Raw genomic sequence first — 17271 nt, 5'->3', positions numbered from 1 at the left:
GGAAGCCGTGGCACGATCGGACCCCTCTGGGCGGGGTAAAACCACTGCGTCGCTGAGTCCACCTTGGAGCAAACGCGCCGTCAGGGGAACTCGATCCATATCACAATATACGCCTGACGAATGCAGGATTGAGCTTCAAAATGCCCCTCGACGAAGAAGGCGCCAAATGGTCGTGGTATGGCATATTTCCGGGTTGATTCCGCGCTTGCGCTAATATTGATCTCATTTCACTAGCGAGCCATGCATTCGTGGTCATCGGTCGTCCAAATGTCAACACTTTGACAGAATGATGATGAAAGTGCCAAAAGCTGGTCGACCTCTCGCCAGATGCCCTCATCCGAAGGGCACGTGTAGCTGCCAGAAAACATATGCTTTCATGATCCGAATTCCAAAAGGTTGGTTCGGTCCCAATCGCCTGCCTCAAAATTCTAGATTGTCGCTCCGCCTCCTGAAAGTCTCGTCCAGGGTTGCTGATATGGTCCAGGTTCCGGTTGTTTGTGCAGACCAGTGTATCAAGTGCCCGCAGATGCTGCTGGGACTGTCTCCTCTCCGGCCGTCGGTTCAACTCCAGCGCCTTCGAATGCACCCATCAAAGTGCAGAAGCCCGGTAAACGGCAGATCAAAACTGCGCCAGAAGCCTTGACCAAGGCGCTCAATTCTATTCCGGTATTTGCGAATCAACTCACTGAGAGTGAATTTCGCAATCGCTCCATCTCATACCAACCCCAGGATCTGGAATTAAACAAATCGTTCGTTGCAGCCAACCAAAACTCGGGCGTGTTAAACGGCACTGGAGGAAACCCTGTCTCCGACAATCCTTCCAGTTCTGACAAAACGATACCTGAACCTAAGAGTTGTTGCAATGGTACGCGTCAGCCAATTGCACCGCCGGCACCCGAAGTCCAGCGTTCTTGCTGTGCGAAGCCTAAGATAGCCCCCCAAAGTGAATGCTCTCAGAAGATCAAAGCCGTAAAGTCGGTTGGATCCCAATCATCAAGCTCCAGCGGAAACGCAACACCGTTTTCCTCCTTCTCCAACCACCAAGTCTCCAATTGGCATGACTCCCAAATAGCGAAGCAAGGTCATACCTTGTCATCATCATCTCTTTCTCCGAGCCACCAAGCATTCTCATCAATCATTCCTGACTATTTGTCCCATTACACCCCAACTTCGTTAGAGATGCCACTTCACGGGTCCTCCAACGACACCGAGCTTTCTCAAGCGTTGATGCAGCAGCCACAATTCTCAGACTTGACGGGACATTCCGACTTTTCATCCGCGGCAGCAAACGAGGATGATGCCACTCATGAATGTTACTGTGGTGACAACTGTCAATGTCTAGGCTGTGCTTCTCATCCCTTCAACAACACCACCAGACAACATGTACGAGAAATGGGACTATTGGTGGCCTTGAACGATGGAGAACAAGGTTTGGAAAGCCCAAATAGCCGTCAAAACTCTCCTTCGTTGGGTCAACAGCCGATGTTTTCTCCGCTGCACTATTCATATACCAATTTCAGCCACCCATCTGACAATCTTGTTCAACCATTGGGAACGCATCCCTTCGTCGACCAGTCTGCTACACCGGGCAGCCTCAGCGGTGGCTACACAACTCCTTCCACAAATTACATAGCGAATCAGCATATGATGGAGCCCTCGGAGTACTATACCCTGGAGTATCCAATAGGACTTCCGAGTGCTTGCTCAGACATAACCGGTAGTTGCCAGTGCGGGAACGATTGCACTTGCGAAGGCTGCCTCACGCACAGTGGACACAACGGTCTCGCAATCGCTCCCTTGCCATCCGATAACCACCAATGGGACAATACTAATCTCGCAAACCTCGCGGCTGATGGAGCACTGTCTGGCACATCCGAGATGTCCGCGTTTGAAAATCTTTTTGCACCGTCACACTCCATGCTTTGAAATATCCACTTCTGGTCCGAATCTGGTCTAAGGCTCAAATTCCTACTCCCTCCGTGATCGTCTGCCATTCAGGACCTCCGAGATGGGATACTACCGGCGCTAACATCCTCCAATGACTGACGATCGATCATGATACCCCTCCGTACACACGGTGATAGAGTATATGACAAAACTGTGTATATGCTTGCCCGATCTTTTGATACCTTTAAATGACACACATTACTCCTCTCGTGAATCTACTACTTTTTCTTAAGCTTAACCGGTGGACTATGCTTACTCACAACAGCCAGGCCTTACAAGAGCTGGACTGAAACCTTTCCAAGTACACATAGACAGATAGAGGAGCTGGCGCAATTTGCCAGGCCATGACATGCTTGAGTTGCGCACACATATTAAATGTGAGCACACAACTCAAGCGTGAGAAGCAAGCCAGGTCTTGTCCTTGACTACTGTAGATGCGCCGTAAAGCCGAACAGGTCCAACGATAAATTGCATGCTAAAAGTAAAGAAAAGTCTAGAAGAACCTTCTAAACCGCACCACCACTGTGTGCCCTCAGCGCCGACTTGATTTCCTTCCCAGCTATACAGGTATCATACAGAAACAGATGCCGAGTCGGGGATGCTCTACCGGCGCAGAGCATCTCTGACGGGGGAGTCACCCCGACGGAAGGAAGCTAGAATTTAATCAGTCAGTGCGCGTGCTATTGGGCCATCCAGTGATGAAACAACATACAGTCAGCCTCCTCCCAAGCACGGCCGGCACCGAAGCCCAGACCAACCCAGGCGGGCCAGGCTCTCCGCTTGAAGAGCAGAACAGAGAAGACGACACCGAAGGAGAGACCGAGGGAGGAACGGATGATGAGGGAAGAGATGGCGCGGTCCCACTGTATTGTGTAAAAGAAGATCCCCAAGATTAGCTTAGTGTGTTCAAGGATTGATTTCGCAGAGATCGATGTATGAGGGTGTTCCGGATGATGTCAACGGAGATTGACGGTCCGTCGCCATGGTAGAGATGCGCCTCGCCGGATCATTGATCTCTTTGCATTGATTTGACCAAATAGCAGGAGAAGAAAAGAGGAAATTGAGCCAGTGCTCATCAGTCGGCGTACCTTCTCGTTCAGTAGGGCCTCGCTGACGGGCTTAGTGGAGCGAGGGACCGGTACAACCGGCTGGGGTTCGTTGGAGTCGGCCATTGCGAGAAACTTCAATTGAGTATTAGTGGTGTTTCTTGATGGAGTATATTGACAATTAGCAGTCGGCACAGACCTAATTACAGACAAAGGCGGGGATGCCTGAAAGTGAATTAGAGCTAAATCAAGGAGGAGAGAAGATTGGGAGAGGAGGGGGATAACACACACAGACACGAGATCAAGATCGGGTGCGGACGTTCGAGCTCTGCTACCGAATTGAAAGGCGGTCGGAAAAATTAGGCTGGGGGCTGGCTTGCCAACTGGTAAGAACTGCTGCTAATAAAGAAAGAAAGAAAGAAAGAAAGGGAAAGCATTCCGCCCGCACGCCGCCTTTTCCCCTCTGGCGTCAGTCCAACTTTTTTTCTCGAATAATAATTAGAATTAATCTCGGGAACACCAAATCCAAAAAACTAACCCCCCCCTCTTCTCCTCCTTCTTCTCTTCCATACGGACGATGTTTGCTTCGTCCTGACCTGGTCAGACAAGCGATCTTGATTTGAACTCTACTCCAACGACCAGGTTACTTGACTGTCTCACATCTCCAAGTCGAGATGCCTTCCGTCGCGGAGGTAGGTCGTTCTTTTGCGCCTGAAATTATCTTCTTGTTGATAGGTAGATAAGTCGGCTAAATAATCGCATCCTTTTTTTTCTTATACAGCGCCCGCGTTCGTCGCAGGAGGCTCTGCTCCGTCTCGAAAAAGGCACCGCATCTCCCACCGCACAGCTCAACGACGCTGCGAATATTATCGGCTTAGATCTCGCGCTATGTGCCAGTCACCCTGAAATCAACCGAACCCCCCACTTCCAGAACAACGCCGCCCCCAAAGCGGAATGGGTCCTGCGATGGTTGTTGAAGAGGCTGCGGACTGGAAAGAACTATCGTGTCGATGCGACCTCCTTCCTCTTACTACGACAGTTGATCGATTTAATCCCGCCCAAGACATTGGCCACGACCCTGAAGGACCAGAAATTTCTCGGAATTGTCCACGATGCTATCGCCGACCTGGAGGAGGATGTGCTGGCCGGATTAGGGGATGGGACAGCCGAGCTCCTGCACTCCGGCTCGGAATCCAGTCACACTCTGGGCGATTCACCACACCGCAATGGCGACTACGATAAGAAGGGAACCAAGAGGAAGAGGTCCGGCGCGGACGAACCTGATGCCATGGATATCGACGACCCGCCCCGTACTCCAACCTCCTGCTTTGTGGCCTTTATCCGCGCGCTGGACTGTCTGTATAGCCTGGTTATGCTTGTCGATCGGACATCCGGGGTCGACGATGTAGCGAGCTCGCATCTGAAGCACGCTCTTAAGGGGGAGCCCGAATCGGTCGCCGTCACGCTGCAGAAGTCCTTCCGGCTCGCTGCCGTCATCACGACGCAACTCTTCCACGCGCAGCAGACTACGGACCTACAGCATCTGCTCTACGTGCTTCCGGCCATTTTTGATCTGTGGGAGTTGAGGTCGTCTCGTCGTGACGATTCTGAAAAGGGGCTAAGTAATGTAGGTGGTGTGTGGAGCTTAATATCCGGCAGACACAACGCTGACCCCTCTCCAGGAATGTTTCTCTAAACACTGCTTCCAAAGTGCTCTCAGACTACAATTCTGTGTTAACTCAATACGTCTGGACACCGATGAGAGGGCCCACGTTCTGCACGGGCTAGAACGCCTCATTGCACTGCACGTGGTGCTCCCCGCCCGGTCCAGCTTCTTCGAGGGAGGCGGCTCCGGCATTGACTATTCAGCCAACGAGCCTGATTGGAGTCCTGTGAAGCCTGTATCGGATACGTTCAGGCCCCTTCTTTGCGCACCAGAGAATCCCGACCAGGGCACCAGTGACAATGCCGACATTCAGAAAAAAACCAAGTGGAAGACCGCTGAGCTATTACCGGAGTTTTTCGACATCGCAGCACGCACAGTTCCCCGGGACACGTTCAGAAGACAGAACCATGAAGGTCCTTGGTTGGAAACCCTTTTCGTCGCGGTCGCGGAGCTGGCGTACTCCATCGCGAAGTCTGAGAACACGACAGCGTACTTTACTGAGTTTGTCGCCATTCTGGAACGTCTGTTTCGTGTTGTTCTTGCTAGAGACATCAAACTGTCCCTCCATACATTGCTTACTCACGCTGCGTATACTGGTCTCCTCAAGGAAGGCCTGTCGCAAGTGGAGTGGAGCCTCACCGCTTTACTTATTGAACTAGGCACCGACATCTTCTTGCCCAATTCCGGACTCAACGACTCTGAGAAGTTGCTCAACGCTCTGCTGGAGAAGATCCTTCTGCACTGGCGCACCGGCGTTGCTCACGTCGACGATAGCTATAGGACGATCAAGAACGGCATAGTGATACCTCTTCTCCGCGGGTTTGTCGGCGCCCGGGACCTGCCAAATTTCATGCAGATATGGTACGAGCAGCTTATCGAGGTCGAAGAAGCCCGCTCGAAGGATAAGGAAAAGGCGTTGACTCTCTTCATTGTATGGGAAGACGATGACGTGTGCAACGAATTCAGCGAGCTAATGCGGAATCCTTTGACCTACGCGCACTCTGCCGCTCAGATGCGCGCGGCGGCAGTGGAGATCAAAGCAGAAGATGGTAGAATCCAGAATTCTCCCGGCGCTTATGCGCAAATTGTAATTCTGGAATCTGGCTTCAGAAGCCGTGACCTTAGCTTCGAGGACAGGAACGAGGATTTGACGTCCATTATCCAGACTGTGACATCGACATTGTCTTCCGAACAGAAGTTACATTGGCGGTGGCGGCTGTGGCGGCTCGGCCGCAGTCTCCTGGAGAACAACGTACAGTCTACCGACAACGAACTGGGTATTGCCATTATCAAGCTTGTTGCTACGGCTGCAGAGTCGATACAGCGTGTTCACCAGGGCCGTATGAAAAAGCTTTGTGCGCCTCTGGAGTGCTTTGAGGCGTTCCAATTTGCTCTTACCGCGATCAAAGCTACTGCAAACCCTGAACAATTCCGCTTGTTAACGAACGAGGTCACAACCCTCATAAAGTCCATCTCGGGCAAAGATGCCGCCAAGTCCATAAAGTCCCCTTGGGACGGGCGTATTGAGACGCTCACGTCGCCCACCACACTTGCGTTGGCCTATTTCTTGAGCTTGGTCAGGAATCCTGACATATGGCCCCAGGTGGAGTCTGAAACCAGACGCTCTCTCTTTGCGCATGTTTTGTCCCTGGCAACTTCACAGTATAAGCCATCGCCATCTACTCTCGAAACTGTCAATCCCGATTCCAAGTATCTTCAGGCTTGGGCAAGCCTCGTCTGCCATGAATACCTTCTCAATGCGCCGTCTATTGCGGTTGATCTTATTGCAGTACTGTCTGAGCGAGTCAAGGACGACGTTCCTAATCGCAGACTATACATTGAAAGTCTGCAAAGAATCCCTGCCCCGCTGGTCACCCGTGGCCAGAGAGCAATCTTACTGGATCTACTGCAGGAGGTCATTGCACAGGAAGGTAGCACCCCTGAGGTTACTCTGGGGATGCTGTCTCTGATGGCGAAGTTGGCCGAGATGCCGAAGTCTACGGCGGCTCTGACGAGCAATTGGGAGCCACTCTGGACGGTCGCCAAGGCGGTTTCTCTGCAAGGAAGTGATATCGATCTCCAGATCATGAAGGCCTACCGAAATCTTCACCGAGCGGTTATTGCCAAGTTACTCGTTCTCTCTGACGATGATCGGCAGCGCTTGTTCAAGAAGATGTATCGCAAAGTGTCGGCCAAGGCACTTAAGCTGCAGTCCTTGAACCGTGACTCCATGGATTGCTTCTATCTTAGAATTTCGCTGTCTCAGTTGTGGCTCAATCGGAAGGCACTTGAGGGTGTCTTCGATGAAACCGAGCTTGCTGCCTGCCGTAAGAAAGTGTTTGACTTGGTTGTTGCGGAGGTCAAGTCTGTCAAGACACAGTGCAAGAAGCAGCAACTGGAGGACACTATCACACTGATTAAGATCCTCGACGCGCTAGAGGACTTTGAAGACCTTGCGATGGATCACGCCGAGGTCGAAAAATTCTTGTCCAGGATTGAGAGTTATGTTGAGAAGTCGGTTGACTCGGCATCTTCCCTGAGAAGACTCATTCGACGACGTGTTTTGGCTGGGCGAGGGTCCGAGAAGAGCATCACACAGCCTGTCATTCAGTGTGCGGAATCCCTCCCCCTGCAACACATGTATAGCGAAGAGCAGCGAATCTTCATCCGATCCACTAGTGCAAGATTCCGAACCATGACGGCGGACGAACTGACCCGGGTGATCCAAGACATTCGCAAAATCGGCTTCGTTGGGGAGAATGCCGAGTATCACTTGCTTATCGCCGGTTTGGCGATTGCTTCCCTGCCCTCCGTTGAAGACAAGGAAAGCCAAACCGGCCACGAACTGGGGTTGGTCTTTACGGACGCAACCAATTCTCTACTCAAGAACAACTCCATCGAACCATTTACATTCGCTACTGAGTGTCTGGATATCATACTGCGTAATCACACGCGTTGCGTCACGCAGTTCAATATCGATAATCTGTTGGGAACGATCGCCGTGTGTACCTCCAAATCCGGTCCCTGCATCGACCCTGCATATGCTGGAACTGTCTATATCCGTCTCTGTCGCATTATGGGTCTCCTTCTCGGTCTTCACCGTCAAAAGCTCGGCGGTCGCTTCCACCTTATTAATCCTGTTATCAGTGGCTTGCTGGATTGTCTCTTTGCTCGCTCCAAGAAGCGCAGTCGGTCCATGTTGCACGAGAAAAAGTCCGAGCAGCAGCCCTACTGGCTTGCTCCATTGCAGGCATCGCACGCTGTGCACTTCACCCGTCTTCTAACCTCCCTTTGCGACCCGACGGTCTCGGCCGTTTCGAGACCGACGCAAGCAGGCGTGGGCTTCGAAGGATTGACCGATCAAACGAAGAAGGCCAAGCGCATTGCGGGGCAGTACCTTCAGTATTTGATCCAGGATTATACGCAGAGCGCACTTCGCGGGTCTCTTTCACCTGACGTGAAGGCGGCAATCATTCCGGGTCTGTATGCTGTGCTCGACGTGATGTCGCGCGATACAATGCGGGCGCTGAATGCGGGACTAGATGTTTCCGGGCGGGCGGTGTTCAAGGCTCTGTATGACGACTATGTGAAGTTCGGAAAGTGGAATAAGGGTTGAGTCAGAGTGGTGGCATGATGGTGTTGGTGGTGGTGGTGGTTGTGGTGGTTCTGTCTGTTGATCATGACATGGTGATGTGTCCGTGTTATTGTGTATTTATTATCTTGCATTGTCCCGGGGTTTAGCTGAGTGGGTCTGTTTTGAGGGATCATAGATAGCATGTATTGTACTTCGCAATGATTTTACAAGGCAACAAGCCTGTGCTTGTGGCAACTACTCTGCTACAACACAACTTAAACGGATTTCTTAGGGACCTGTCGATTGGATGGAAGTCAGGGATGGGTAGTATGGATCAATCTTCCTTGGAGTTGAGAATCGGCATGGTTACACATATACCCTTGAATTCAGTGTAGATACAGCTCAAATAACCTCTCGAAGGGGATCACCTAATAAACGTAGTATGCTCCAAAGAAACCCGCTAACAAACTATTTCTGTAGTATGTTTTGTGGTGGTTTATCTGATGGTTCACCTAGCAATCTATCTTAGCTTTGAAGCAAAGCTTAATAGGGTATAGTAGGTTGGCTTAATTGACTCTAGGTATTTCCTACAGGTAGTGACTAGGTAGGCTCTGATGCTCTGAAACAAAGATACTTAGCCCCTGGCTCCAGGTGCAGAGCAGAGCCTTTCCTTCCCCTCCTTGAAATGATCTGTAAGTTCAGGAGAGCCCTAGAGTCACTATCCAACATGTTCAAGAATAGTATCTGGACATTCACTTTTGCCTGTATCCTATATACTGCCTGCAAATAGCAAGATCAGGCTTCAAGTTATCACGCCACCTACCTCATTACTAACTGCTGGCTCGGGAGCTATAGCTAAGAGGCAGGTGAAAGACATGAAGCCAGCCTAGGAAATCGATACTGTGAGCAGAGAACGAGGCGCAGGCGAGCTCCGTTTATCCCATTGCCTGTCTAGATCTGCCTCTTTTGCATGGGTGAATGGCTGGTGGCGCTTACTAGCTGAGCGGCACAGCACTCGGTTGGTGAATAACAACCAACGCATCAGGAAACTCGCAGCCTTGTCCACGGCGGCTTCTACGATGCGCCTGTGCTGTGCCACCTGTAGTTCAGATGCTATATATATGTGGTATCGATTGTTTCTTCCGTCTTCATTTCAAATACATCTTTTTATCTTCCCCCAACCACCTCAAGCCGGTTACAAGGCTGCCCATTAAAGATGGCATCTCGTACTGACCGGCTCGCCAAATACTTCGACCTTGTCCTGAAAGGCAAACGACCCGTCGTGACCGTCGAGCATTTCACCCTGCTCCTGGAGGCGATTGCCGAGCAAAATGACCGCGCAGCATGCGTTGAGCGCCTCGTCGCCAGCCCCGCTGCCCGAACCGCCATCCACGCAGGGATCCGATCCAACATCGACCCGGACTTCCTGAACAAGCACACGGCTGTCTTTCTGCAGTACCTCGCGGCACCTTCCGTCAAGACACTATGCAGTGGTCAGCATCTGCGCGAGCTTCTGGACCTGGTGGTCGAGCCGCGCACGGTGTGGACTGCGTTTCTGAGGGCCTTCCACGCCCAACGCCTCACCGAGCCGGCGGTCCAGGCCTTTGCATGGCTCATGATCGAATGTCTCACCACCCCCGCGGACGCCGCGGCGGCGGCTACCGAAAGGGCCGACCTGGTGAACGATGCCCGGACTGTGGTCGACAGTGGTGCGCTGCTGGAGTCGTCGAGATCCCCGGAAACCCGCGCTTATGGCCACAAGCTGAAGCAAATGGTGGAGCTCAAGACAAGTGCATCGTGCACGGTCGTCGAGAACGCCGATTACGTTCCAGGCGGCCGGCATGACAATGACCACGCCGATTATCGCCAGATCGCCATCTATCCCACCAACGACGAGTTGTGCCGGTCGGTCGAGACAAAACCGTTCTATCGGCGCGCGGACGAGGTCCTGCGACTGCCTGTGGAGAAGCGGGCCGCAGGGCATCTCGATAATCAGTTCCGGCTGCTGCGCGAGGACATGCTCTCGGATATCCGCGAGGAGCTGCAGGCGATGACGAAGCAAAAGAAGAAGAGGAGGCGTGGTCGGACGGTGACGGCGCTGAAGGGCTTGTCCCTGAAAGAGATATGCAATGGCTCAGAGAAGCGGATGACCCCGTGCGGCCTGGTGATTGCCTGCCGGCAGGGCTTGGAGGCTTTGACAGCCCGCGGGGACAAGGAGGGTCGGAAGGCATTCCTGAAGAGCGACCGCGGCTATCTGCGCCATCAATCGTTTGGCTGTCTGCTCCGCGGTGGTGGTGAGGGTGGTGGTGGTGGTGGTGGTGGTGGTGAAGAGATTGTCTCCTTTGCTACAGTGGACCGGCAAATTGATTATCTTCTCGAGGACGTGCCACAGATTGTCTTGCGGATCGTGGGAGATGAGGCCGTGAGAAAGACGCTGTCTTACTTCACCCTCTACAGCGACCTCATGTTCGTCTTTGTCGATACTGCTGTGTTCGCCTACGAGCCCATTCTCAGACGTCTCCAGGAGAAGACGGAGCTGCCTCTGGCGGAGGAGTTGCTGGACTACCGACATGGTAGCGAGATCGCCCGATCCCACACTATTGACGAACGGCTGATTGAGGGGCTTGATCAGGGTGTGACCACGCTGCAGGACGTGCTGGCCACTGAGAACCCCATCAGCCTCGATGCATCTCAGATGCAGTCGTTTGTCTCCGGCCTCACGCAGAAGATCAGCTTGATTCAGGGCCCACCAGGTAAGTAAATACATGTTCCTTGTTACGGTGTGTTGCGGGGATGACCGCTGGCTGACCTGGCTTGTTGGTGTTAGGGACTGGAAAGTCGTTCGTCGGTGCTCTCATCGCGAAAGCCCTGTTTGATCACAGTAAAGAGGCTATCCTTGTGATGTGCTACACGAACCATGCCCTTGACCAGTTCTTGGAAGATCTGCTAGACGTTGGGATTAGTTCATCGGCGATCGTTCGACTGGGCTCCAAATCATCTCCACGAACGGCGCCGCTCAAGCTCTCTGAGCAGCAGGCCAGCTATAGGCGGACCTCGGCTACGTGGCGGATTCTCGATGAGATAAGGGGAAAGGCTACGGACTTGCGTGAAGCTCTCGACGGCGCGTCTGGCACCTATTTTAACTTCAAGATTAACCCCGACACGATCCTTGAATACCTGCAGTTTGAGGAGCCTGACTATCATGAAGCATTCATCCCTCCAGATGACCCCGATGGGATGACTCTCGTCGGTGAAGGCGGCAAGGCAGTCACCTCTCATTACTTATACAGTCACTGGGTGCAAGGGAAGAACTACCCCACGACAATCCCCAATCGGCTCAGCGAGCAAGCCAACGCTGTGTGGCAAACGAGCAAAGACACTCGCCGGACAAAGCTGGAGTCGTGGACCAATGTTCTGCTTGAGGAGCAGGTTGCCAATGTCCAGAGTCTCATGCGCAGATTGGACAGCTGCGAGGCAAAGCGCGCCGAGCTGTGGAGCGAAGCAACCCGCGAAATTCTCCGGTCGAGACGGATCATCGGATGCACCACGACTGGGGCCGCAATGCACGCTCGAGATCTTGGTGCCATCTCCCCGGGCATCGTGCTTCTGGAAGAAGCCGGGGAGATTCTCGAGTCGCACGTCCTCACTGCCTTGGGATCCCACACTAAGCAGCTGATCATGATCGGCGACCACCAGCAACTGCGACCCAAGATCAACAGTTACAGCCTGTCGGTGGAGAAGGGATCGGGATACGATCTGAATCGGTCACTCTTCGAGCGATTGGTCTTGTCGGGATTCCCGCATTCCACCTTAGCCAAACAGCACCGCATGGTGCCTGAGATCTCCTCGCTCGTGCGCAGACTGACATACCCTGAGCTTCAGGACGGCGACAAGACGATGAACCGACCCGCCCCGAGGGGTCTGCAGGACCGGGTCATCTTCATTGACCATCGCCATCCGGAGGGGAGCTTCGGTGGAGTGGCGGACAGGAACGACAGCGGGGGTAAAGCAAGCAAGCAGAACGCGTTCGAGGTGCAGCTTGTTCTCAGAATCGTTCGATATCTCGGCCAGCAAGGGTATGGAACTGACAAGTTGGTGGTATTGACTCCTTACCTGGGTCAACTTCATCTCCTCCGGGAGGAACTGCGCAAGGAAACAGACCTTATACTCAACGACCTGGACTCCTATGACCTCGTCCGTGCAGGACTGATGACACAAGCGAGCGCCCAGCACATCAAGCGACCGATCAAACTGTCCACCATCGGTAAAGAAAGAGTGCCCTTGGTTCGATAAGAGTATCTGCTAAGCCCTTGCTCACAGACAATTACCAGGGTGAGGAGAGTGAAATCGTCATCGCGAGTTTGACCAGAAGCAACAAAAACGGAGACATCGGCTTCATGGCGGCCCCGCAGCGGCTCAACGTGCTCCTCTCTCGCGCTCGAGATGTGCTCATCATGATCGGAAATTCGAACACTTTTCTGCGAAGTAAGAAAGGGGAAGGCGTTTGGCGGCCTTTTGTAGATCAGCTCCAGACGTGCGGACACCTGTACGATGGCCTGCCCGTAAGATGCGAGCAGCACCCCAAGACACTAGCAGTTCTCCAATCGCCTGACGACTTTGATGCAAAATGTCCCGACGGAGGGTGCGAACAGCCGTGGTGAGTTGCCTTTGCTGGGTTTGTTGATTCTGGTTCTAAGCGACGGTGGCTAATAACCAGTGCGACAGTGGGACGAAACTAAACTGCGGAATGCATGACTGTCCTCAAAAGTGTCATCAGCTGTCAGATCATTCCAAGATGCAGTGCGAAATGGCTGTCGATTGGATATGCCCCCGCGATCATAAACAATTGACACCATGCTTCCAGCACAAGGGGCAGTGCCGTCGTTGTGCTGAGGAAGACAGGGAGGCCGAGCGCCGACGGCAAAGGGACATGGACCTCGACGCAAAGCGACAAGCCAAGCAGCAGGAATATGCATGTCAGCTAGCCCAAATCCAAGATGAGATCGCCCAGGAGAGAAGACTCCAGCAAGAAAAGCGGGATGATGAGGAACGGCAGCGCGTTCTCCAGCAGACCCTCGACGATCTTGAACAATTGAGAACGCGTCGCGCCGAACGCAAGAGAGACAACTCGCCATCTGCTGTCAACGCTGACCAGACCGGTCAGAGTCCCCAGACCCTGCCCGATCGGAGCAAGAATCTCGGTCAAACAGCATCATCATCATCATCATCACCATCATCAAAGGCTACGATCAGCCCCACCGGGACGCAAGCTTTATCTCCCTCGGAGCAGGAATGGGCACACCAAAAGAAGTACGAAAGCGCACAGAGCAAGGAGCTAGACCAGCTGATGGGGATGATCGGGCTGGAGAGCATCAAAGCCAAGTTCCTCAACATCAAATCCCAAGTCGACGCCGCGGTCAGGAGGGACTCTGATTTCCACGCCGATCGGTACGGCTCAGTCCTCCTCGGAAACCCGGGGACGGGGAAAACCACCGTTGCACGCATCTACGCGAAGTTCCTCACGGCTATGGGGATCATTCCCGGGAGCTTTATTGTCGAGACCACCGGATCGCGACTCGCCAACGGTGGCGTGTCCGACTGCGAGAAGCAGCTTAACAAGATCCTCACAGTGGCGGGGGCGTGCTTTTCATCGACGAGGCTTATCAGCTGGCGCAGAGCAATGGCCCTGGGTCCCAGGTCCTCGACTTCCTGCTGGCGGAGATCGAGAACCTTACGGGAAAAGTGGTCGTGGTTCTGGCAGGATATCGACGGCAGATGGAGAAGTTCTTTGCCCACAACCCCGGCCTCCCGAGTCGATTCCCGCATGAAATCGTCTTCGAGGACTACACCGAGCCGGAGCTCCGTCGGATCCTCGAATTTCAAATCAGCAAGAAGTTCCGAGGGAAGATGAAGGTTGAGAACGGTATGGACGGGTTGTACTGCCGGATCGTTGCGCGTCGGATTGCCAGACAACAGGGCCATGAGGGCTTTGGCAATGCGCGCACGGTGGAAAATGTCCTCGCGCGCATCACAGCGCGCCAGGCCGCACGACTCGCCTGTGAAAGAAGGAACAAGACCCCAGGTCAACCGCCCGTCGATGATTTCCTGCTCACGAAGAACGACCTTCTCGGTCCGGAGCCTAGGAGAGCGTTGCAGGATTGTTCTGCTTGGAGAAAGCTGCAGGATATGATCGGTCTGGCCGCTGTCAAGAATACTGTCCGCGCCTTGTTGGACAGTATGCAGGCGAACTACGAGCGCGAGCTTAAGGAGAAGCCTCTGGTCGAGTTCACACTCAACCGCGTGTTCCTTGGGTCGCCGGGAACAGGTAAAACGACGGTTGCCAAGCTCTACGGGCAGATTCTTGTGGACCTTGGATATTTGTCGAACGGTGAAGGTGAGTGGTAATTCCAGCGTTTAGTGGCCAAGGATGTCTAACCGTGTGATTGATTCTAGTGATTGTCAAGAACCCAGCAGATTTCATCGGGAGTGTCATCGGCGGATCTGAGCAGAATACTAAAGGTATTCTCGCATCCACTCTGGGAAAGGTTCTCGTCATCGATGAAGCCTATGGTCTGTTCGGCGGTGGTACTCGCGACGCCAGCGGCTCGAACTCCAATCAATTCAAGACAGCGGTGGTCGACACAATCGTCACAGAGGTACAGAGCGTTCCGGGCGACGACCGCTGTGTTCTGCTACTGGGCTACGAAGAGCAGATGAAGGAGATGTTCCAGAACGTCAATCCGGGGCTTTCCAGGCGATTCGCTATCGATGATGCCTTTGATTTTGCCGACTTCTCCGACCTCGAGCTGCGACAGATCCTCGATCTCAAGCTGAAAGCTCAGGGGTTTGTCACCTCCGACCAGGGCGCCAAGGTGGCGATGGAGATCCTCGCCCGTGCTCGCAACCGTCCGCACTTTGGCAACGCAGGCGAGATTGACATTCTGTTGAATGGCGCCAAGCTCCGTCAGCAACAGCGACGGTCGGCCGGGATCGGCAACCCTAGTCTCGAGCATTTGGAGCCTCAGGATTGGGACCCCGAGTATGATCGGGCAGAACGAAACGAAACGAATATCCGGACGCTGTTCCAAGACACCGTCGGCTGCGACGCCATCATCGAAAAGCTGGAGGATTTACGCCTGACCGTCAAGAACCTCCGAGAGCTTGAGATGGACCCCAGGCAACAGGTGCCGTTCAATTTCCTGTTCCGGGGGCCTCCAGGAACCGGTAAGACAAGTACAGCCAGAAAGATGGGCCAGGTGTACTACGATCTGGGTCTGCTGTCATCCGTGGAGGTCGTCGAAAGCTCAGCAACGGATTTGATAGGGCAGTATATCGGTCAGACTGGTCCTAAGACGCAGGAACTACTGGAGAAATCGCTCGGCAAGGTTCTCCTGATCGACGAGGCCTACAGACTCGCCGAAGGGCAATTTGCGCAGGAGGCAATGGATGAGATTGTCGACTGCATCACCAAGCCCAGGTTCTTCCAAAAACTTATCATCATCCTAGCAGGATACGACCAGGACATCAATCGTCTCATGACCATCAACCCAGGCTTGACCAGTCGGTTCCCGGAAGAGCTTGAGTTCGCCAGCCTTACACCCGACGCTTGCATCCAGCTCCTCACGAAGCTGCTCCAGAAGCAAAAGTCCGATTCCTCGCAGAAGACCACCGGGTTTGACCTGGACGCATTGGAGTGCCCACGGGCCGAGTTCACCAAGGAGTTGCGGGGCCGATTCACGAGACTCACGCAGACCGCGAACTGGGCCAATGCGCGTGACGTCCAGACCATCTCGAAATCCATCTTCAGAGCTGCGATTATGACCATGCGCGACAAGACGATCGTCATCTGCGAGGAAGTCATCAGCGGAGAGATCGACAAGATGCTGTCCGAGCGCACCAAGCGCACAGCAAACAAATCCGTCTCCCGGAACCCTACGCTCGATATACTCCAATCCCAGGGTTTCGGTCGGCAGCCAGCCTCTCCGGTGCTAACCACATCATACAGCCCGCCTGCAGCCTCCGAGGACGCAGCAGCCGCAACCAAGAAAGAACCCGCTGCGCCTCCAGCGACCCCGGCACCGGAGGAGACCCTTTCGGGCGCTATCGCCAGGGAAGATGGGGTGTCGGATGAGGTATGGGAGCAACTAGGACGCGACAGACAAGCCGCACAGGCAGCAGACGACCGATACAAGAGATTGCTCGCCGACGAGCGCGAGGCGGAGAAGGCAGCTCACGACCTACCTTCCGACCCCCCCGATTCTCCGGCCAGATCGTCTGACCCCGAAGTCGACGTGGAAGCTAAAAAGCAGCGTGAACAGCGCCGGCTCGAAGAGCTGGCCAAACGAGCTAAGCTGGATGAACTTCGGAGGCAGCGTGAGTTGGAGGAACAGGCCAGGAAGAAGGAACAACAGATCCAACGGAAGCTGCGTTCGATGGGCGTCTGTGTTGCTGGGTTTCAGTGGATCAAACAGGAGCGCGGGTATAGGTGTGCGGGAGGCAGTCATTACATCTCGAATGAGGCTTTGGGGGTTTGAGTCGGCTTGCTGGGATAGTTTGAGGATGGCTTGGTTGTAGATCATTGATCGTTTTTTTTAAGCTCATACTCGAAGTGAAGATGTCAAGAACGCATGTTCTGTATACACGAGGATTTTTGTCCGTCATTTGATTTTTAGAAATTGTGCAAAGCCTGGTCATGATCATCGGTTGAAGGCGAAGGGCACTTCGAGCGGGTAGAAGACGGAAGATATCATTATTTTGGCTTTGGCTTTTTCTTTTCATGTTTATTTTTTTTAAGTTAAGAGTTTTTGAACCAGTTTAGTCTCATCTTTTCGTTAGATTTAGTACTGAAGCAAGACTAATTTACTTGTAGGCAACTTAATGTAAGCTGTTAAGGTAGTTGTGCTACGTATGAAGAGGTTAACTTAGTTATGCTGGTCTGATGAGTCAGCTGGCACTACTTAACTAACTAATGTGCGACAGCGGCATCAGCAGCGGCATCAGCAGCGACATCGGAACTCTATATTCTTCCAGGCATCCTC

General features: G+C 53.4%; 4 protein-coding genes across 4 annotated transcripts; 3 read left to right on the top strand and 1 right to left on the bottom strand.

Moving 5' to 3' along the window:
* Window positions 1-140: 140 nt before the first annotated feature.
* Window positions 141-1926, top strand: mac1 (putative copper-activated transcription factor GRISEA; the record flags this gene model as incomplete). Its single annotated transcript, XM_025583092.1, has 3 exons — window positions 141-175; window positions 235-395; window positions 485-1926. The coding sequence occupies 3 exons, from the start codon at window positions 141-143 to the stop codon at window positions 1924-1926; spliced, it is 1638 nt and encodes a 545-aa protein (XP_025437498.1).
* A 491-nt stretch (window positions 1927-2417) lies between these two features.
* On the bottom strand, window positions 2418-3271 carry BO95DRAFT_447347 (MICOS complex subunit MIC10). The gene is made up of 3 exons (XM_025587599.1): window positions 3036-3271; window positions 2660-2810; window positions 2418-2600 (listed from the first exon to the last, which is right to left on the bottom strand). Exons 1-3 carry the CDS (start codon window positions 3117-3119, stop codon window positions 2551-2553), a joined length of 285 nt encoding a protein of 94 aa, XP_025437497.1. The 5' UTR covers window positions 3120-3271; the 3' UTR covers window positions 2418-2550.
* A 220-nt stretch (window positions 3272-3491) lies between these two features.
* BO95DRAFT_399180 (ribosome biogenesis protein URB2) lies at window positions 3492-8461 on the top strand. Its single transcript, XM_025583819.1, has 3 exons — window positions 3492-3685; window positions 3775-4620; window positions 4676-8461. The coding sequence occupies exons 1-3, from the start codon at window positions 3668-3670 to the stop codon at window positions 8273-8275; spliced, it is 4464 nt and encodes a 1487-aa protein (XP_025437496.1). The 5' UTR covers window positions 3492-3667; the 3' UTR covers window positions 8276-8461.
* A 988-nt stretch (window positions 8462-9449) lies between these two features.
* Window positions 9450-16767, top strand: BO95DRAFT_468259 (AAA family ATPase; the record flags this gene model as incomplete). Its single annotated transcript, XM_025589358.1, has 6 exons — window positions 9450-10986; window positions 11061-12497; window positions 12554-12890; window positions 12959-13825; window positions 13864-14627; window positions 14687-16767. 6 exons carry the CDS (start codon window positions 9450-9452, stop codon window positions 16765-16767), a joined length of 7023 nt encoding a protein of 2340 aa, XP_025437495.1.
* Window positions 16768-17271: the final 504 nt, after the last annotated feature.

Source organism: Aspergillus brunneoviolaceus (genome assembly GCF_003184695.1).
Source record: "Aspergillus brunneoviolaceus CBS 621.78 unplaced genomic scaffold BO95scaffold_87, whole genome shotgun sequence".
Classification (NCBI taxonomy): Eukaryota; Fungi; Ascomycota; class Eurotiomycetes; order Eurotiales; family Aspergillaceae; genus Aspergillus; species Aspergillus brunneoviolaceus.
This window is presented reverse-complemented; position numbering and strand designations above follow the sequence as displayed.